Below are 22,136 nucleotides of genomic sequence, written 5' to 3'. Positions count from 1 at the left end.
CTCAGCCATGTTTATGCAGCACGTGGAGATGTGGACGTGCAAGTCGCGCAGATTACGTACATATAAACCTGCGGCGGAAACCCCTCTTGTCTGTCAGTGTGATTATGACTGATTTTATAAAAGTAACGAAGTAACGCGTGTCAGGGCAATGTTAGTAACTGTAGTGTGATTACTGAATTATAAAAGTAACGCGTTACACCCAACTCTGCTGGCAAGTGACTGTGGACTAAAGCAGGGGGGAGCTTTTTACTGGACGCCTTAAAAAAAGATAATGAACACTGATTTCAATTACTATAGATCTTAAGCAACATGTGTTTTTAGTTCATGAGTTTTGGGTATTTCGGCACTGGACAGCTCTCCAAGTATATCCCTTCTGGCATGTGCGCCAAGGAAGTGACCAGTTGGTGGGGAAATGAAAGCATGGTGAACTCTCCACAGCGGCACTGCCCCCTCCCCACTGCTGGTAAACCTCAAGAGAGGAGCATCCCAGATTTCCCCCTGGAAGAGTTCATCGTGGTGATATCCGTTGTTTCTTTGTTGACAAACCTATCAGTGCTGCTAGGTTTTACGCACAGCGCAGAGTTAAGATCCCACGTGCCCGGTATCTTCATCCTGAACCTGTCCTTCTCCAATATCCTCCTTACCATCATCAACACGCCGGCCACTTTTCTCGGGGTGGCTCAAAGATCGAAGCACTTCCGGGACTCTGTGTGCCAGGCTGTGAGTGTCTCAGAGACTTTTTTTCTAGCTGAGTATAGCGGTGCTGGTGTTCCCCATGAGTTACTCCAGCAAGATGCGCTGCAAGGACGCGTTCGTGGTCGTGGAATTCTTCTGGCTGGACTTATTCAGCTTCTCCGTGACACAGCTGCTCATGGGCTGGGGACATGCTTACAGTCCACCTGGACGTGGGTAGGATAGAGGATAGATGTGATCACCCTGATTGGATACCCCAGGTAAAGTATACTGAAGACACTAGAGGAGGAAGTCATCTTACACTTTTCTAAATACTTAATAACATGTAAAAGTCCTGCTTTAAAAATGTTACTTAAAGGGGACCTATCATGCAAAATGCACTTTTGTACGTCTTTTATACATGAATATGTGTCCCCGGTGTTCCAGGGAACTCACCAAGTGTCAGAAAACACAACCCTCTCTATTTTCCTCCATACCCAAATCTCTAAAAAAGGGGCTGCAACGGATCTGATAAAAACTGATCCAGATTTGAACACTGTCCTGACGTCAGGACAGTGGCGCTACGGCTATTGGGCCAACTCCACCAATCAGGAGGAGACAGCCACGGCCATTGCCGTTCGAAAGCGCTGGAGACGCTGTAGTACATATGCCAGGCCTGTAGGTGGTGCTGTTCTCACAGAATCAGCCCTTGCAAAAACAGAGCTAAAAAATGTCAAATTGAGCAAAATGAGGCATGGCTAAAATGCATGATCTGTTTGGTATTTTGAAAAAAAAAAAGTATAAATATGCCTTTATATAGGTATGGTCCTACACTGTATTATTCAAATATAGCATGATAGGTCCTGTGTGTGTGTGTGTCAGTGGAGTCAGTGTGCCACTAAAGAGATTTGCCTCTTCATCGGCACCTTCATCCTCTGCTTTTCACCCTGTTATAACGAGGTATTGTCTCTCTTAATAAAGTTTTTATGCCAGTTTTTTTTTTCCACATGCCTTAAAGGTAGGGTAGGTAAGTTTGAGAAACCGGCTCGAGATACACTTTTTGTTATATTCCATGGAATGCTCTTAACATCCCGATAACAATGAATATCTTAAGTGCTTTGACAAAAAATCCATTAAAAAATGTCATCTGTGGAAGCCGTAATACTGTAAAAAGCATGACCAATCATTTTAACCGCCCCGGCTAAAATAACTGGATGGCCTTCCTGCCTGTCAGCCTTCCGTCTGTGCACAAACTTATCTCGTGCCCTCATTGGTCATGTGCGCGTTCGTGTGTGTTGGAGGAGGGGCTCTGTAAGGAAGTGGCAGATTTTCTCCGGTTGTGTATTTTCAAATTCTAGCGATCTCGAGCCGGTTTCTCAAACTTACCTACCCTATACCTTTAAGATGCTTTTTACAATAATGACCTTACAGTGAATCAAATTATGACGGAAAATCCTGTGTGTCTGTTGTGTATTTGATACAATAAAAGGTTTATATTGATATGTCAATACAGTTTTACTGTACTTTACCAGTAAATGAAATGCCAGATCCCTGACATTTTACTGATTGTAAAAAAATTGTGTTGAATCTGTGTTATGTGTTATGTGTAATGCAAGGGTGTCCAAACTATTTTCACTGAGGGCCACATACAGAAAAACATACAAAGGGCTGGGCCCCAGGTGAAGTGTATTGCCTCAAAATCCATCAAATAAATTACATTTACTTGATACTTGAATATGCTTTGAGAAAATAAATCACAGCTCTCCATTGGGTTTCATTTATCTTATTTCAAAAAGTGTTTGCAGCTCATTCCTTAAAACAGAAGCCTCAGATTGCTTATAATAAGGAGAAATATAAAGGGTCTATTTCAAGCTTGTTATGGAAATAAGTTATTGGGCTTTTTATAAACTAAGAATTGTTAGAAAATGTTTTCAACTTTAATTGAGTGAATTTATTTGAAATGTGGGCTTATTAACACATGAATACTACTGTTTAATATATGTTTGAATATACATTTAAGAAGTATAATATAAGAAAAGCACAAGTTTCATGTGTGGGTCATTTTCCATTATACGTTTTGAAATAGCTGAGGGCCGATACAAAATGGACACAGGCCGCAGTTGGACCTCGTGCCGTAGTTTGGACACCCCTGGTGTAATGTTTTTAAGTATTCCCTATATTTAGTTTTTCTCACAATATAATGGAGTGCTATACTGCCTCAAGTATAATTCAATCAACCTTTTGAAAAAGAAAATTCCAACACGATTAACCTTATTATAGCAAACATTTATTTCAGAGATAATACAAGGACTTACATTATACTGTGCAATTGTTCATATCCATGCATCTCCTTAAAGGTCCCCTATTATACTCTTTTTCAACAATATATTATAGGTCTCAGATATAAGTAAAACATGTCTCTGAAGTGTTTGGTTTGAAATACCAAACAGATCATTGTAGCATCCCATAATCCCTTCTGTTTCAGCCCTGTTTCAAAAGTGCTGATTCTGTGTCTGTAGCATTAAATGCAAATTAACTGCCATTCTCACTCCCCTCTTACCCCTTTCACACCAACGGTGTTTCAGGGCCGGTTCGGTGCTGGTGCTTGAAAAGCACCGGGTTTTCCTGTTCACACCGCAGCGGAGCAGCGTCATAGCTCCGGAATCCGGTTCGTTTCGAGCACCAAAAAGTTGTCCGTCTAGAAGCAAGAACCGCATACGTCACGCTTACGTCGGAGGGGGGCGAGATTAACCTGAGCTAACACTTAAGGCGAGTACGGCAAAATACAAGTTGTAACAAGCAGTAGTGCTGAGCAAAGTGACTAGAACGCAACCACACACTTGTTAAAAAAAACACACTTTATAAAGTCAGGCAACACTAACCAGGCTTCGTGTGATTCTGTTTACTTTGACCATCCGTTCGCTGTTATTGATCATTGTGGAGAGCAGGCAGACGTTTTGTTTGTTATTATAGCAGCTATCGGATGGAATCAATACATGGGCTGCACAGGTTGTCATGTCCGACTATCACAAGTAGAATCATAATGAAAAATACGTCGGTAAAAAGTGCCTGTAGAAAACTGCTTAGCAAGTAGTCAGTTTAGCTTCGGTTGCTATGCTAACATCACCCATGTTATACCAGAGAAACTTTCATAACAGCGTTGTGATGCCAAACAGCGTCAATTCAGACTGACACCAAACAGCGTCAATTCAGACTGACACACATTCACTTAAGGGGAACTGGGGATATGTATCAGCTGCTTGTGTGACAGTCAGACAGTGAATACTTTAGAGCCGTGTGAGCTAACCCGGAGCTAACGGGAGAATACACTCCCGTTGAAGAGCAGCCGGCCAGCACTGCAGCGGTCGGTAAATGCCGCTGAAACACATTAATAAACAATGAACCACGGCACTCTGGAGAAAAGTACAAGGTTGGAGAAGTCGTTATTTAATTTAATCTGGCTTCGTATGATTAAAAGCAACGCAGTCCCCGGCCCGTTGTTGTGAGGTGAGCTCCGGCGTTGGGGAGAAACTCAGCGACGTAAACTGTGACGTCATGACGCAGCAGCGGCAGCACCAGTCGGGCTCTGAGCGGTGTGAAAAGAGCCGGCGCTAAACCGAAGAACCGGTTCTGAACCAGAAAAGCTCTAGCACGGAGCTTGAACCGGAGTTGCGTTGGTGTGAAAGGGGCATCTGTGAGACGTTGGTTTAAAAAAAAAACACACAATGGTGCTCTAGGAGGAGATTCAGGTGATAAGGTGGATGGGGCTTACCTTGGTTGGTTATTGGCTAATGGTCGAACAAGCCAAAAAAACATTGTGACATCACAAAGTGGCCAAAATCTGATCAGCTCATTTTCAGACCGGTTCTTATATAGATGGATCAGGACAAAAGAGAGAGAATATTTTTTCCTCAAACTTTCAGAAACTCTTTACACAGAGGGGACACATGTTTATGTATAAAAGACAGGAAAAATTGCATTTTGCATAATAGGTGACCTTTAACCTGTTAAGCCCCATAGCCCCCGGCTACAGGCTTTTTCTTCACGAAACTGTGTCTCAGGGCTTCTTAACATTTAACAACCTATCAATGTGTCATACCCACTTAACGGGAAGAAACTCAGCTAACTGACGATATGAACAATTTTTTCCGAAACGAAACACAAGGGTAATACCAAGCCTCTGAATTAGCACTGAGCAAAAGAATGCTAACGCACTTAGGACAGAACTCACGGTAGACATATTTTATTACTTATCGGATCTGCACAAACAAGATATCAGATTAAAGCTGAAATTCCACATATTCTAGAGGTATAAGTATCATCACTGTGCGACCAAAACTCAGGGCAGCGAAGGCAAACCCAGACAACACACAACGTAGCTTTACGGAGCCAAAACGGCAAATATGTCTTACCTTTGCTGTTTTCTGATCAAAAGTTGTGTTCAATGGCATTAAAACTATACAAACGCTGCTGAAGGTTAATCCAATGTGTCTGTGTCACTTTGAAATGATTACTGATAATCCATCATCAAAAACCCTCAAAAACGGAGATTTCTTATAGAGTGTTTGAGAGCTACAACCCAGCTTCCGGTTTTGGGCATGCATTTAGATTAATTTTAGAAACTTCCCCTCGATTCTATTGGCTCCAACGGTTCTAAAGACGTGTCAATCATCAAAATCGACCGAGGGGGGCCAGAGATATGGCAAATCCACCCAAATGACCCAGAAGTGTTTTTTGTTGTTGCTAAACCTCTCTAAAAATGTCAAATGTCACTTGTTTTGCATCAATCTTGATACAGGGTACTTATTATATGTTATAGTTTGGATTCCTAAAGCTTTTAGTCTACTATCCCATCATTCAAGGGTGGTTTTCACTATAAGTAATGTTTTTATTTTGGACGGACACTATCATTTTATATAATTTTTTTTCTATGTTCAATCTGAATTTACTTTAAAATATAACAATTCTATATTGTATTCACAGGTTTATCATTGCTTTGAGAAAAAAGATTATTAATTTACCCCTTTTAGAAGTGAAGATATTTGTTCTGGGAATGTCATTTTCAAGCCTGAGACCTGAAAAACAGGCTTGGGGCTTAACAGGTTAAAACAGTAGCTAACATCAAGGCTACTCAATTACAATGTATTTTTAACTAAAATAGGGGGACAAGGAACAAAGCACTTTACACAATAATGAGTTATTATCCCATAATTTTTGAGATCTTGTAGATTATTTTCTTGACAGAAATGGAAACTTTTTCTTCTTGACTTCCTCATACAGGTTGGTGTCGCCCTCTGTGCACATCCCCCGGTACTGGGGCATGACCGCAAAATGTCTGTGCAACGCCAATACCTCCAGCGACCCGTTTGTGTACTGAGGCAGCAGTACAGGAAGGTCCTGGTTAGTATCATCAGCTGCTTTCTGAGAAAGAGTCACTACTCGCTGTGATGGAAACTTCTGGAGCAATGGAGACAAGACTCAGAGAGACACGGGGAGAACAGGAACTTTGATGGCAAACACTGATGGTTTATTTGGAGCTTCGGAGAATTCACAAGACATGTGCTGCATACACGAGGTAACACAGCGGTTGCCAAACCAACTCTGAAGATCTCTACCCCAGACCCATTTATTTAGCTGGTTCTGAGAGAATAATCAACATGCTGCATAACAAGATAAAACAGGCAAAGCAGTATACCACCTCTATCAGCTGACGCCAACAGGCAGGAACAGGGAGACAAAACACTCAGAGCACAGCAGCCCAAGGTTTCAGGCCTGTGCTCAGTGAGGGCAGTACAAACTGATAAACTGGGTCAAAGGTGTGGGCTGAGGAAAATATTTCCCCAACACTTGTTGTCTGTCCAACAGACGACAACAGAAGCATTGCCATAATCACATGAGCTTCATGTGCAAACATTTAAATGATTCAACATCTGCATCCCTCCTGCAGGGAGGTCAGTGGTCAGGGTCACTGTGGAGCTCAGTACATGGACGGCAGTCAGTGACTTGCTCAAGGGCACTTTAACCTAAGGGTGGACCACAGTGATGTCCACTGGGAGAACTGTGAAGGACACAAAACAATGTGTCATCACTGAGAGAGCACTCAGCCTCTGATGTGTGCTCAGCAGCCTTCACACATGCTGCTGTTTCCACTGTTTGGCTGCCGAAGCATTGGCAAGAACTATACCACATGAAGCCCACAGCACTATGTTTATTATCAATTTATGGTTGGAGAAACATTTTATTTATTTGGAATTGGTCTTGGTAAAAGGGTCATTGTGATGATTGTTTTGAAGCTTTGAATAAGTGAAATTTGTGCATGGGTAAAAACAAGTTTAAGGATGTGTGAGGATGTTATCACAGCAAAAACACAGATTAAAGAATAAAGTCGACTGCCAAAAGAACACAATGTGTCCGCTATATGCAAGTGAATAACTGAAGATTTTAGTAATATTACACTAAGCCATTTAGGTTTATGTGGTGTTGTAGCAGTGGTTCCCAACCTTTTTTTGGCTTGTGACCCTAACCACAGGAGCTGTGACTAATTTTAAGGTTTCCTGAAAAGTGCTATAGTATAATGGCTGGTCTTTCCACTGGTAAATGAATAACATGTCAATCAATTATTGTTATTGTTATTATTATTATTATTATTATTATTATTATTATTATTATTATTATTATTATCAACAAGTCATTAGATTATATAAGATGTTATAAATAATATAATAGATAGATGAACTCAGACGATTGCTAACAAAACATCAAGTATGATTTCCGTGAAATGGCAAGATTGGTGGGAAGGGGGAGGGACGGGGTGGCGTGGGAAAGGGATTCCCTATATTTTTACTTTTTTTTTCTTTTTCTTTTTGTATTATTGTTTATTTAATTTGTATCTGTATAAGTCCCTCTGTAAGGGCAACAAGAAAACAATTAAAAGTTGGTCACAAAAAAAACAAGTCAATAGATTGTTATCTCAACCCATTTATGCTTTTGTGTATTGTTTTTTAATCCAGAAGACCTGACTTCTACCCCTTGTGAAACCAAGAGTCAACAGCTGTCTAACAATTGATGTACCCATAACTAGAAGTTGTGATGCCTGAAACTAACCAAGTATTTTACAACTACATGTTTTAAACTCCAACCGTTCATCCAAATGTGACTTGTTCGGAATGAGCATGGCGCTAAATGACATAAATGGATGACATTACACACTAAATGTCCTTAATGTGGCATGCTATTTATACACGTTCCCTTGTGATCACATTGTAGTAGACAGTATTTTATATGAAAAAAAATATTGAACCAAATCACGAGGCAAGTTTGGACAACTGATTTTCTTTCTTTTTCTTTTAATCATTTGGTGAAACCCCCTTTGTTGGAAACAACAATTCCAACATCCCATCATATATTCCTTTCATTACAGCAATAAAACAGCAAGGGCAATACGATTTCACAAACAAATGGTGCAGGCCCATTTGTGCATTGAATTTGTGAATTGACTCAGCAGCACCATGATTTTAAACAAACATACATGAATTTAAGTTATCAGCCTCAATCCAACAATAATCCGCGGTACCGATGCGCGCTCGGAGGCTCGCTCGCACTTTGGGTGTGAGCTGCAGGCGCCTGCCTGATAAGTCAACATCCCCCACTTTCATCACTTACAGCGCCCATCGTACAGGGCAAATGAAAAGTGTAACCGGGGTGAAAAGGGTGTTACCTTGACTTAATCATGAATGTTGTTACATCAAGGCTAAAATGAGGATGAGCCAAACAGTAAAAAACGCGCCCCCCCCCCCCCCCAGATCTAGTGGCGCCCTAGGCGACCGCCTATATGTCGCCTATGCCAAAAACCGGCCCTGCACACATACACACACGCACACACAGCTCTGCAGTGTAATATGATCGGTGCTTGCTCGTTACGCACACTTTTCTCGGGTCAGGGATGCTTCTCGCAGACAAAGGAAGGAGGTTTTCGCGCTGCGTGTGATTATCATCCAGCCAAAGGAACGGAAAAGTTGCTGCTTCAAACACACACACACACACACACACACTGCCACATCACACACCGCCGAAACTGCACTTCAACATGCGTTTAGGACTTTCGGTGCTGCTTCTTTCTTTGACGAGGAGTTGTTGGTGCGTCCCGCAGCAGCAGACATGTCATCCAGGAGACGAGTTTTTAGGTAAGGTCCCTTCAACTTCAAACAAAATCCATAGATTACTTTACGACGTCAAATCCGAATGGAGACTGAACTTAAAAGACCATTTGAATGAGCAATAAGGACTATTTCACAATATATCCGTCGCTTTTATAAAGAAAAACAATTGATAAACAACACATCATTAACATGTTATCATGGCATACCCTCTCGCTGCACTAAATTATTATTTCAGTTATTACCTTTCAATTTATCGCTGTTAATGCATGTACTGCCAAAAAAGGTGGAAAGACTGTAAAGTTTCGTTATCATTCATATGGGACCTTGACTTGACGTTAGACACATTGTCAGCTGCAGTTTTTTTTAACCATGTTCATAAACAGTAGTTAAAAAAAAGCATAGGGCCTCCTTTGGCTCGGCCCTTGTTTTTGGAGATGTCGCCTCCTAGCGTTTTATTTATGGCACAAATATGTCCATGCTTCCTCATTGTTTGGCTTTGGTTTTCTCACAGGAAGATGCAGCAACAGCGTGGCTGGAGACAAACGTAAGTGGCACATTCATTTGTCCAAGTTGTGAAATATAGTGTCTTACATTACATGACATTAAATACTATGTTGGATTTTGTAGGTCAGATTTGATATCTCAGCTACAGAAAGTAATCCGCGTAAATGACATTTCAGGGCCTCTCCACTTATATAAGACGTGGCCTAAGATCTGTTTCCAGGTCTTTATATCAACTTCAGAGCTGGAAACCATATAGTCTGAAATACTGAGTGTCACTGCAAGATGCAACAGGCCTCCTCTCCAGGTAGAGGGTAATTCAGAGTGAAGGCAGCTGCAGCACATAAGGATTTATGAGCTTTAAAAAAAAAACTAAACTGTACTTTACCTTTTTGAAGCACCAGGTGCTGCACATAGGCACTACAGTACACCAGGTGCTATGCATATAATCAACAGGTGGATCCATAGGCTGATTATATGCTTGACACCTCCCCGCCTATAGAAGCTACACACAGACTTCATAGTTGTTCTTTATGTCGTTGCTTTGTGTCTCTTTGTTGTCATTTTGTGTTTCTTTGGAGTCATTTTATTTCTATTTCTAGTCATGACTCATGTTGAGTCTTTTTAGTTGTTTTGTGTCCTTTTGTGTCGTTTTTTGTGTTTTTAGTGTCATTTGGATTTATTTTGAGTATCCCTTATAGTTGCTTTGTGTATATTGTAGCCATTTTGTGAGACTTCAGAGTCATTTTGAGTCTTCTAGTTATTTTTGCCCCTTTTAATAAGCATTGTCAGTCTCTTTGTAGTTTATTGACCTATATTTATTTAAGGTTGTTCATGGTAATTTAACTTTACTAATTGATACATGGCTCTCCCTGACATTTGAAGCCCATAGTGACCCATTAAATATTCTATTCCTGGATACAGAACTTTAGCCCTATTTGAAACTTACAACAACAAAAGAAAAGCTTTGTTAAACTTATTTAACTATACTTAAGCTAACATATTAGCACACACATTACTTTAATTTTAAGTTAACAACTTTCTCTGTTATCTTGTTCCACAGCTACCTGCACAGAGCTGAGCCTGGGCTACTGCAATGATATGGAATACTCGAGGTGGGTGGTATAGGTTGGTAATAATGGTTGTTAGCTGAAAACATATACATTTCCTGTCTAATGTTATTCTGTTGGCAAAAAAGCTAAAAGCTAACTGTTATCATCGTGCTCCAGCACCATATTTCCCAACATCCTTGGCCACCAGAGTCGTTTGGATGCAGAGTCAGGGGCGGAGTACCTCCTCCTCAGCGTTATCCATGGCCTTCTCAACGGGGAGTGTTCTCCTGAGATTCGTCTCCTTGGCTGCTCGGTTCTCGCCTCCCCCTGCAAGGACGGCAAGATGATCAAACCTTGCCGCAGCACATGTGACGCCCTGAGGAAAGACTGTGCTCATGCATTCGAGTCCATCGACATGGCCTGGCCCTACTTCCTAGACTGTGACCGCTTCTTTGCAAGCGACCAAGAGGGCTGCGTTGACCCATTGGCAGGGCTGAAAGGTAAAGGACACGCTGTTGTGTTGTACTGTTTGGGACCAAAACATAATTATACTCTTCTATGAAACAAACAAAGCATCTTTCTCTCCCTCCCTAAATCCTGGCATCCCTCCTCCAGCCAGACAGGAGCTAGAAATGTCAAGATACTCTCATGATGAACCCAGCACTATTATCCAGTTCATCTACACCTCCAACACCCAGATGTATAGCTTACTGAAGAGAACCGCAGCCAAGTGCTCCCAAATCTCTCATGTGTACAGCATCGGACGCAGCACGGAGGGCCGGGATCTGCTGGTTATTGAGTTCAGCAAGAACCCAGGACAGCACGAGCTATGTGAGTAAGAAGAGTAGTGTCATTAACTGTGTGATGAGATGTGTGTAATGCACACAGCTTGGTGATTATATCTCCAATCAAATCTTCCTGTGGTGTAATGAATTAGTGCTCTTAACTTTACGATTTCATATTACCGCTCTCACCAAAATGGCAGCTGTTTTTAAGCAAATAAATCTTTAAAAATACTGCACACTATCTTCCCAACACCAGAGCAGACAAAGTTAGCGACTAACTGGTGAATATAGTGGAACTGCTCATTTCGGATGTTCATTTCTTTCTAGTAAATAAATACATTACATGCCTGTTTTCCAATAGCCTCAATTAGCATTCATTTTAAAATCATAGTTAATGTGAATTTCGGACTCACCCTGCTAACCAAGCTTGCTAGCTATCTCAGGAGTTGGCTTCTGGTACCTGAGGCGTGTACTACGAAGCCGGATTTTCGCTTAGCGAGCTAACTTCAGGGAAAACTCTGGCTTTCCGGTCCTACGACGCTGGTTCTCTTCTTGTTTGTTTGTTTGTAGCCTTTATTTAACCAGGTTAAAAAATCCCATTGAGATCAACGATCTCTTTTTCAAGGGAGACCTGCAGTACATTAGTTACACATAAAAACAACAGAAAACAAAAGGACATCACAACATAATTACAGGGGTATACATTAGCAACCTATTTACAGTGACAGGTATCCAATAACATTTCATCCAGCCGTGCTTTAAAACGATGCAAGGGAATCAAAATGCTCAGTTTCAATGTTTTTTGCATAGTGTTCCAAGCTAGAGGAGCAGCGCACATAAAAGCTTTAGTACCTAAAACAGTCCTAGCACTTTGCACATGTAATAAGAACACATCCTGGCTCAGGCAATAGCTACTTGCCACTCTCCGTGAGATCAAAGAGCATATATAAGTCGGTAGATTACCCAGCATGGCTTTATATATGAATATGTACCAATGACTGAGCCTCCGACCAGTAAGTGAAGGCAGACCTGCCTTGGCATACAGGGTACAGTGATGAGTAAGTACTTTACAGTTAGTAACAAATCTCAGAGCACTGTGATAGGCGGCATCTAACCTTTCCAGGCAATGGGCAGGTGCATTCATATAGATCAAATCACCATAGTCTAGCACAGGTAAAAAGGTCACAGTGACTAGCCTTTTTCTGGCTTCAAAAGAGAAACAGGACTTGTTTCTGAAAAAGAAACCTAGTCTAACCCTCAGCTTTTTAAGCAGATTAGTGACCTGAAGTTTAAAAGTAAGACAATCATCAAGCCAGATACCAAGGTATTTATAACAGCTAACCACTTGGAGTACTTGTCCTTGCATAGTCACAATATCCAAAGCAGTCTCTGGAGTCTTTTTAGCTTTAGAAAAGAGCATTACCTTGGTTTTCTGATGTCGAGTTTCAAAATAAAAGACCTTTGAAGTCTCATATATGAGCTATCATCCCTCTGTTTTTAGATAAGAATAAAACAAAAACTCTCCAGTATCAAAGACTAATATCACTCCAGGGTGATAGCAGCACACCCCATCTAGTCACTCAGAGAGAATCAGGACAATCTGATGTAGAGTTTTAAAATAAAAGACCTTTGAATTCTCATATATGAGCTATCGTCCTGCTGTTTTTAGATAAGAATAAAACAAAAACCCTCCAGTATCAATCTAAAAACAGATGGACGATAGCCCATATATGAGATTTCAAAAGTATTTTATTTTCAAACTCCTTCAAGGGGACCTATCATGCAAAATGCACTTTTGTACGTCTTTTATACATGAATATGTGTCCCCGGTGTTCCAGGGAACTCACCAAGTGTCAGAAAACACAACCCTCTCTATTTTCCTCCATACCCAAACCTCTAAAAAAGGGGCTGCAACGGATCTGATAAAAACTGATCCAGATTTGAACACGTTACTGACGTCAGGACGGTGGCGCTACGGCTATTGGGCCAACTCTCCACCTATCAGGGGAATGTGGGATTGGGCCACGGCCGGCCATTGCCGCTCGAAAGCGCTGGAGACGCTGTAGTACATATGCCAGGCCTGTAAGTGGTACTGTAGTCTGCCACAAAAGCAGCGAAGAAGACTTCCCGCGCATGGTTGCCATGGTTTCCCTTCTGTTTATTCTCCGCTGTGGCTTTTTTTCTCCCTCCCCGAGGCAAGCGTTTGCTCCTGCTGCTGTAATTCAATGCAATCCCTCCCCGTCGAGGCAAGCACTGTAATTCTCTCCGGTTAGTCCACCAGCAGATGACAAACACCCACCTCTCCGCCTCTTCCAAGGAACGAGGGGACCGTGCGGCAGAGTTTCAGTTAGGTTTTCTTTCGCCGGTCAAGATGTCCGTTAAAGTTGAAATCTTCCGGACAAAATTAGAAAAGTGCCGGTCAAAGGTCTTCTTTGTTATTTATTGAGCTTTAAAACAAATGAATAACGACTCTATATAATAATATAATAAAACACGGAGGACAGAGATCTATTTTTCTCCCCCTCTTCTGACTTGATCAGAGCACGCTCCCCTCTCCTGCAGGGGGGCGTGGTCAGCTGCAGCTCACAGAATCAGCCCCCTGCAAAAACAGGGCTGGAGAACAGCAAATAGAGCGAAATGAGGCATGGCTAAAATGCATGATCTGTTTGGTATTTTGAAAACAGAAACGTATAAATATACCTTATATAGGTATGGCCCTACAATATATCATTTAAATATAGCATGATAGGTGTCCTTTAAGTTTTACATTCACTCAGTTATAATGTGGTAGTTATACGTAGTTTGTTTTAAATAATTATTGATCACATTATATAGTACATATTTCTTGATTTAAGCTCCAGTATATATGAATATGTTTGGTATGTTTTTTAGATGTATTATTATTGACAGAGTAAGCGCTTTTATTTTGAAGGCAGTTTTTCCAGGCCTCTACTGTAATGCATAGGATATTCGCGCACCACAATACAACGTGCGGGCTGGCTTGACTGTGTTTTCTGAAGTAGAGGCTGGCTTGACCGCAGTTCCCATCTTCAGAGCAATCTGACTAATATAACATTAGCGTTAAGAAAGCTTACTTAAATATCTGCCTCAACATAAGTAACCGGATCAGTAACATTACGTACAGTCCGCTGCACTGTGAGTGCAGACTTTGATGTGTCCCATTATCATTCATTTCCCATCATATCACATCATAATGTATCATATATTTCCTTATCTGAGTCAGCTTCTTGAGCCGTATCTGGCCGTGCAACACTCACAGTGTCACATACTGTATGCAGAAGTATTATTTTAAGCAACACATTTAAGGTGGGGTAGGTAAGTTTGAGAAACCGGCTCAAGATACACTTTTTGTTATATTCCATGGAATGCTCTTAACATCCCGATAGCAATGAATATCTTAAATGCTTTGACAAAAAATCCAATTTCATCTGTGGAAGCCGTAGTACTGTAAAAAGCACGACCAATCATTTTAGCCGGCCCGGCTAAAATAACTGGATGGCCTACCTGCCTGTCAGCTTTCCATCTGTGCACAAACTTATCTTGTGCCCTCATTGGTCATGTGAGCGTTCGTGTGTGTTGGAGGAGGGGCTCTGTAAGGAAGTGGCACATTTTTTCCGGCTGTGTATTTTCAAATTCTAGCGCACTCGAGCTGGTTTCTCCAAAATTACCTACCCCACCTTTAAGTTGACGAAACACTCGAGTCAAATGTAATTAAAGTCCGATCCACTCGTGTGTGTCTTAGACGGGGCAGTGATATCATAAACCTGTTATTGTACGCATTCAAACACTTTTTTACCAGCTGTTCTGTGTTCACCTTGCAGGTACAACTATGTTGCTTTTATCCTGGATAAAGTGTTTAAGTCATGGATGTTTAAAGTTTAACTTCTTCATATTTGTCTAATATCATAGTTTTCTTTTCATTCAGGAAGTATGACGCTGCGCTGTCAGTACGCTTGTCCATGTTTGTGATTGGTCAAATGTTGCTAAACCCGCCCCTTTCATGTGAACGCGCACTCAGCCGGACAGAGAAACCCTGGCTTGAGTTACCGAGTTGATAACCAGCGTCGTAGGACCGATTAGCGAGATCGCGTTTGTTTTAGGTTAGTTAAAGGTCCCATGTCATGGCCATTTCTACTGATCATATTTCCATTGTTGAGGTATACTAGAATAGATTTAAATTGTGCAATTTTCCAAAATCACATTGGTTTCTCATACAGCATCTCTGTATAGTATGTGTATTCACCAGGTATTCACTCTCTGTCCTAAACGGCTTGTTGGAGCTCCTGCCCCCCCCTCCCTGTGAGCCCAGTGTGCTCTGATTGGTCGGGACGTTGCGAGGCTCGTTGCTGCTCGCCGCTACTGCGAGCTGCTGCGAGCTGCTGCGAGCTGCTGCGAGCTGCTGCGAGGAGCGGACAGGTTTCAGGGTCGGCGATACAGCGAGAACAAGCGAAACGCATCCTGAGCACACACAAACACTCACAGCCGAAGTAAAAACAATAAGTGTGGCATGATATTGAGTAAGAAAAAGGTTTATAACGCTGTGAGAATGGGTCTGCGTAGAGCATTTCTCCGCGATCCCAACTCATCTATTACCAGCGTTCAGGGAGCTCTATGCAAGTCAATGGGGACTCCCTGTTAGTTAGCCAAGGGATCCTGGTGTGTGAGGTGCTCCGCGGATTGGTCCATTTGGGCCAATCCGGTCATTTGTTGTTGATTTGGGTGTTCACACGTCACTGTACCCAGGAAGCAAACAATGGGAAATGAGAAATCTCCAACGAGGCGTTTTGGGGCAGCATTGACAGGTCTTTTCTGTGTTAGAGTTTTACTCGCTACAGGGTGTACTTTGAGGGTTTTTGACTCTGCAGACCGTTTACATGCAGAAAAACCTTCATAACACACAAGGGGACGGGTAATAACCGCAAAAGCATGACATGGGCCCTTTAAGCCAGATAACTCAAACGTATGTTGAACTGGATTCGTAGTACAGGCCTCTGGTCTTGCTCTTCCCCAGCTTCAACCTCATCTCAGGATGAGTGGGGTACAATTATATTACATTTGAGATTTCATGACACCAAGAAATTAATTAGCAACAAAACCTGAGATAGTACCAATTAATACTTCATCCCCACTCATTTAAAAAAAACAAAAACACTGACCAAACCTATCTCCTCCACAATTCTTTACTTTTCCAGTTTTGCAATATCAGTTTCTCATAGATTAATGATGCATACATTATTTGCCATCCAGTTGGGTATCTTATTTTCTGGGCAGCTCCAACCACTTGTGTCACCCCTGTTTCCAAAATACCACGATGGTGGCGAACAAACTGCCAGGCTCTAGCATTTTAAGGGGCAGAACACAAACCAAGAGGGGACTAGGTCCACTTTTGTTATACAGGCTACGATATATAGCTTGTTCTGAGGCCCCAAAGTGGCTCACGTCAATGATTGCAGCTTTCACCCTGTTTCCTTTTGCCTGTAATCCGTAGTGGAGCCAGAGATCAAGCTGGTGGCCAACATGCATGGCAACGAGGTTCTGGGCCGCCAGCTGCTCGTCTACATGGCCCAGTACCTGTGCTCAGAATACCTCCTGGGGAACCAGCGGATTCAGACCATCATCAACACGACCCGCATCCATATTCTGGCCTCCATGAACCCAGATGGCTATGAGCTAGCCGCCTCAGAGGTAGAGGATAACAATGACCCGGAGCTCAGCAACCAGGAAGTAAATATTGTTAACAGAAAAAAAGACAAACCACCATTATCCGCTCTCAATCTCAATGTGTGTTCTGTCTGTTCGGCTTGACTTGTAGAAGTGGAGGAATGAGTTTTTATGAGTTTTTATGAGCAGATGGTTTTTAGAACGTTGATCAAGGGTTGTCAAATGGGACACCATTGAGCAACTTGTGAACACTTTTTAGTTGCACATTTTGCTATTTTTTAATATCTAGAAAAAGACAATAACATAATGTGCTTACACTTTGGTTTGCTGATGGACAAAAGGACATCCTAATTGTTAACAAGCAGTAATAAATCAGTGACTTATGGGAAGTTGCAGGTAGATGTATCTACTGTAAGGTCTTAAGTCTGGTTAAGTTGCCAAATTGGTTGTGAAAGATTAATAAGAGTACTCAACCCTTCAAGCTTCTACGTTCAACCTATTCTTTTTTACTAACCAGAGAATCCAACACTAATCATCACTTCCGTTCTTTGTTTAGCATTGTAGGCGGCCCTCAGTATTGCAAGCCTGAGGAAGTGGGACATCTACATTGTAATCTCTTTAGCCTTTCAATGCTAATGATGATAATACTTTGTCCTTTTGGTCAAAATATTGTGCATGTATGAACTAATGTCTCCCTGTGCCCTCAAAACGCTCTGCATGCATGTGTGCTTTATACTGATCATGTGTATGATCAGATGTTTGTTGCAGTCATTTGACAAGGTGGGGTTAAAAGTTGTGAGATCCACTATTTAATTCTTAGTTGTCTTTGTAGGCAATGTTTAATCCAAAACACCTTCTATTGCCTGATACCTTTGTTGTAGGCATATTAATTGTATATGTATACGTGTGTGTATATATATATATATCTTTACTGCAATTTATATGCATGGGTTTTAGTGTGACAGGCTGTCTGATTGCACCACACTAAGCAATTCAACATACGTCAATGATGATCAGATTTACAATGTATTGTGTAGGCCAAACTACTGTATCATCAATTAAACGTATCACTGTAAATCAAAACCCCATATTCATATTGTGTTTGGCAACAAATGCATATGCTCCTACTATATAATGACATCCAAAAATGTTTTATTGTTTGGATTTATCATTGATTTAATGCATTATCTGCTCATCTATATTATTTATGATACTGCTTTCCTGTTGTCACTCCATTTCCTTCTATGCATAATGACGGATATATGGTCTTGTCTTCATGTTAACGGAATTAACAGAAATAGTCTAATAGGTTTTTGCCTGTACTCCTGACTAATATTCATATATTTTACTCATATAATCATTGCTCCGACTAACACCTTCACATTATCATCATGATTAATGTCTCTGGCACTTAGTAACACTCCTAGTTGTTTAAACCTTAATGTTTCAGGGTCACTTATTGAATGGTTGGACCAATGGACGGACCAACGCCCAGAATTTAGACCTTAACCGCAATTTTCCTGACCTCACCTCCATTTTCTACCGGAACCGCCGCAGCAGGCACTACCGCATTGACCACATCCCAATCCCTGATGCCTACTGGTTTGGCAAGGTAAGTAGGCCTCGAGATAGTAAACTTTTTATTTTAAATTAATCAGATTCCGTTTTTCAGCCTTTCCTCTCTTTGGCCTGTAGGTGGCACCAGAGACCTATGCAGTGATGAAGTGGATCAGGTCGCTGCCCTTCGTTCAGTCTGCCAGCCTACATGGAGGGGATATGGTGGTCTCATATCCCTTCGACTTCTCCAGACACCCTCAAGAGGAGAGGATGTTCTCACCCACCCCAGATGAACAGGTAGGATAAGTTGATTGAATATCTATGCTATAAAACCTTTTTTTATTTTTTTATTTCATGCACTGGTCAATATTGAGGATTGTGTTGCTTCCATGTCATCTTTCAGACAAAAACATATCCAAGCTCCCCTTTAGGGGTTTGTGTTACTAACTTTTGTCTAACCTATTTCTCGTAAATTCACCAAAGCTTAGCATTATTTATTGCTCATTTGCATATTAAACATAACATTTCAGCAAACAAGACAAAACAGAATTGTCCTAATGTGAGTTATCAACTATGGAAGTGTTATTGTGATATATGTATATATACTGTGTTTATATATATATATATATTCACCTGTAGTGTATATTTCAATTATAAAATACACATCTTTAAAGGCCAATTTCTCAAAAATATTTGTATTCTCATAATGCATACTAGAATTCTTAAACTTCATAAACTTTGTTAACGTTTTTACAGATAGTTATTTTCATAAATCATTCATATTGTAATTGTATTCTTAAAAACACAGCAACAATTATTATTATTATTTATTTCGATGTTACAACGAAGATATCCAAAATTCCCTCTGTAAAAACATTTGAATCTAATATGTTCACAAATTGAACAATTTTGAACATGGCTTTAAAACAATCTCCAGATCTCTACTCTGGAAATTAATGCAAAATGAACACACACATCCATAAGATATTTTTGCATAATATGTAACATTTAAATTCTAGAAGTAAAGTATCAACTGACAAAGTTTGATGGTGTAATTGATTGATTACCATATTAATCTGCCATGTCTATCATAAATAATGCCCCCATGTTCAGGTCCTGAAGCAGCTGGCTCGTACCTACGCAGACGCCCACGAAACCATGTCGAACAACGACACAGAGAGGTGCGGAGCCAACTTTTACCGCACTAGAGGCATCATCAATGGGGCACTGTGGTACAGTTTTGCTGGTGGTGAGATATATAACATTTTTCAAACTACTTTCTATCCGTCTCATTGCTGGTGAGGAACTCATCATGTACACGTCTCCCTTGCAGGTATGTCAGACTTTAACTACTTGCACACTAATTGTCTGGAGATCACCGTGGAGCTCGGCTGTGACAAATTCCCCTCAGAGGCCGAGCTTTACCCAGAATGGAAGAGGAATAAGGAAGCTCTGCTCAGTTTTATGGAGTCTGTGAGTGTCCCTAATACAGGCGATGACCAGTTGTTTTAAAATGTGCATATTTTTACAGTGCATAAAGTTGAAGGATGAGTTATTGACAATGAGAGTGTTAATAACTTAAATATTGCAGTAGAACACTTTTACTTTTTAAAGACCAGAAAGGACACAAAGGACTAGAAGAATATTAATAATACGTATGTGCCATTGACGTAAGTAAAAGATTGAGGCTGAAAAATAAGAATATTCCTTGTGTGCCCTGTTCCTGATCAGGTCCATCGAGGAATAAAGGGAGTTGTTACAGATCTTGATGGAAATGGAATAAAAGGAGCCACTATCTCTGTCAGGGGGATTAAGAAAGATGTTACCACAGGTAAACAATGTCCTGCATGGCTACACATTTTTAAGGTGGTATTACTTTGATGTTTATTTCGCATTGCTTTGATATTAAACAGTTTAAGCCACGCTGACTGTTGGATACATCGCCATGAAACTTTGTACAGATATTCATGTTCCCCAGATGATGAAGCATTATGACTTTGATGACGCCTTCACTTTCTCAACTCAATTTCCTTTTTTTACCTAAAAAATGACATTTCCATCAGTCTTAGCTGTACCCTGTGATACGTTCTAATTAGCACATGTTAGCATGCTAACAAGCTTAACTAAGATGGTCAAGATTGTAAATATTACATATGCAAAACATTAGCATGCTAACATGCGTATCTAAAATGAAATCAAACCATAACTTACTTGATATTAAAGGGTTAACAAATCCACCAGCATGGCTGTAGGATTGTTTGTATGTATACTGACTGGATGGCCCTGCTCTCTTCCCCTTCCTCCAGCTGAAGAAGGAGACTACTGGCGTCTGCTGAACCCCGGTACTCACATCCTGACAGCCACAGCCAAGGGTTACTCCAGGGTCAGCAAGAGGGTGTATCTGCCTCACAACCTGAACAAGGCTGGACGTGTCGACTTTCTGTTGAAGAAGGTTGGACTTTGTCTTCATTTTCTTTGCACCTTTTTTAGCTACTAGCTCATTGCCATCTGCAGACGGGAAGACATAAACACTTATACAACTATTACACTTTTAAAAACACATTCAATGCTTAATGGATATCTTCTATTAGCCTTGCTCTATACTTACATTTCCGCTTTCCTGAATCCAGGTTCCCATAGAGCCCGATATCGACGACCACCTCTTCCCCACAGTAGACACATGGGAGCGATTCGACCCCTACAACCAGTTTGAGCGCTTCGGAGAGCCAGACGCGAGGGAGGGAGGGATAGAGCGGCAGGAAAAACCATGGTGGTGGAACTACTTCTCCCAGTCTGGCATCTCACCTCCAAATTGGCTGCTGCGAAGTGTCTAGACGCACAGGACATTAAAAATCCCGGGATACCACTGAGATTGGTGATGGACGGTCCTGCATCTAGTCCCACTGGTGCTTTCAGATGGAGCAGGAGCTTAGAAAACTACAATTAGCAGAGCCCAAATAGGTTTAGGTGCTTCATGAAAGGATGTGAACAAGCATTTCTCTGCCAGGCAACACTTTGATAATGGCTTGTAAGAGGAGTTTTAGCACATTTTGCTTTGTAGCTGCATTTAACTTGTTTTAAGTGAAAATATAACCACTGGAAAAAAAAGGTTGTATGGCTGCCTCAATTGAAATATGTTCACCGGCATATATAATTGTATGCACTTATTTGAATATTGTGATTACACTTTGCAATTTCACGGCAGCTGCTGCATAAAATGTATAAATGCACATTTACAAATGTTTTAATCTGTACAAATATCAGGCAGATTGGACAGTTTTTTATTATAACATTCCACAGGTTATTTCCCTGTATGTTTTTCTAGCCACATTTTATACACGGCAAGAGTGTTGAAATGTTTGCTTTGTTTGTTTTTCACAAGCTTAAAAAATAAATATGAAATATTTGTGGCATATCTTCTTCCTTGTTTCATGTTAAACAAAAACAACACTCCCCCCTTGCATTAAACGCATCGATTAGTCCTTGACTTCCACGATATAGTGCCATCACCGTAACACTCACGCAGAGGTGGGAGAATACTCAAAGCTTGTACTTGAGTAAAAGTAGAAGTACCAGAGTGTAGGAATACTATGTTACAAGTAAAAGTCGTACATCAAAATGTTATTCAAGTAAAAGTACTAAATTATTGGCATCAAAATATACTTAAAGTACCAAAAGTAAAAATACTCATGCAGATTGGTCCGTTTCAGAATAATTTATTTTGATTA

The 22,136-nt window shown here is 40.9% G+C and overlaps 1 protein-coding gene and 1 pseudogene across 2 annotated transcripts; both read left to right on the top strand.

Moving 5' to 3' along the window:
* The first annotated feature begins 420 nt into the window (after positions 1 to 420).
* On the top strand, positions 421 to 6,120 carry LOC117481154 (annotated as a pseudogene).
* A 2,503-nt stretch (positions 6,121 to 8,623) lies between these two features.
* Positions 8,624 to 21,812, top strand: cpz (carboxypeptidase Z). 2 transcript variants are annotated; one of them, XM_034128156.1, is made up of 13 exons: positions 8,624 to 8,855; positions 9,343 to 9,375; positions 10,396 to 10,447; positions 10,562 to 10,884; positions 11,000 to 11,215; positions 16,679 to 16,875; positions 18,302 to 18,463; positions 18,547 to 18,705; positions 19,522 to 19,657; positions 19,742 to 19,881; positions 20,140 to 20,239; positions 20,715 to 20,860; positions 21,039 to 21,812. In XM_034128156.1, the coding sequence occupies exons 1-13, from the start codon at positions 8,759 to 8,761 to the stop codon at positions 21,240 to 21,242; spliced, it is 1,965 nt and encodes a 654-aa protein (XP_033984047.1). In that variant the 5' UTR covers positions 8,624 to 8,758; the 3' UTR covers positions 21,243 to 21,812. The 2 variants fall into 2 exon arrangements, with proteins under 2 accessions (XP_033984047.1, XP_033984040.1); XM_034128149.1 differs by having other exon boundaries at positions 16,679 to 16,914.
* Positions 21,813 to 22,136: the final 324 nt, after the last annotated feature.

This window comes from Trematomus bernacchii, unplaced genomic scaffold (genome assembly GCF_902827165.1).
Source record: "Trematomus bernacchii unplaced genomic scaffold, fTreBer1.1, whole genome shotgun sequence".
NCBI lineage: Eukaryota > Metazoa > Chordata > Actinopteri > Perciformes > Nototheniidae > Trematomus > Trematomus bernacchii.
This window is presented reverse-complemented; position numbering and strand designations above follow the sequence as displayed.

Coding starts and splice junctions, on each gene's coding strand:
- cpz (XM_034128149.1), top strand. CDS start 8,759: ATGCGTTTAGGACTTTCGGTGCTGCTTCTTTCTTTGACGAGGAGTTGT. Junction 16,915..18,301: donor CGGAGCTCAGCAACCAGGAA/GTAAATATTGTT, acceptor TTAATGTTTCAG/GGTCACTTATTGAATGGTTG. Junction 20,240..20,714: donor TAAGAAAGATGTTACCACAG/GTAAACAATGTC, acceptor CCCTTCCTCCAG/CTGAAGAAGGAGACTACTGG.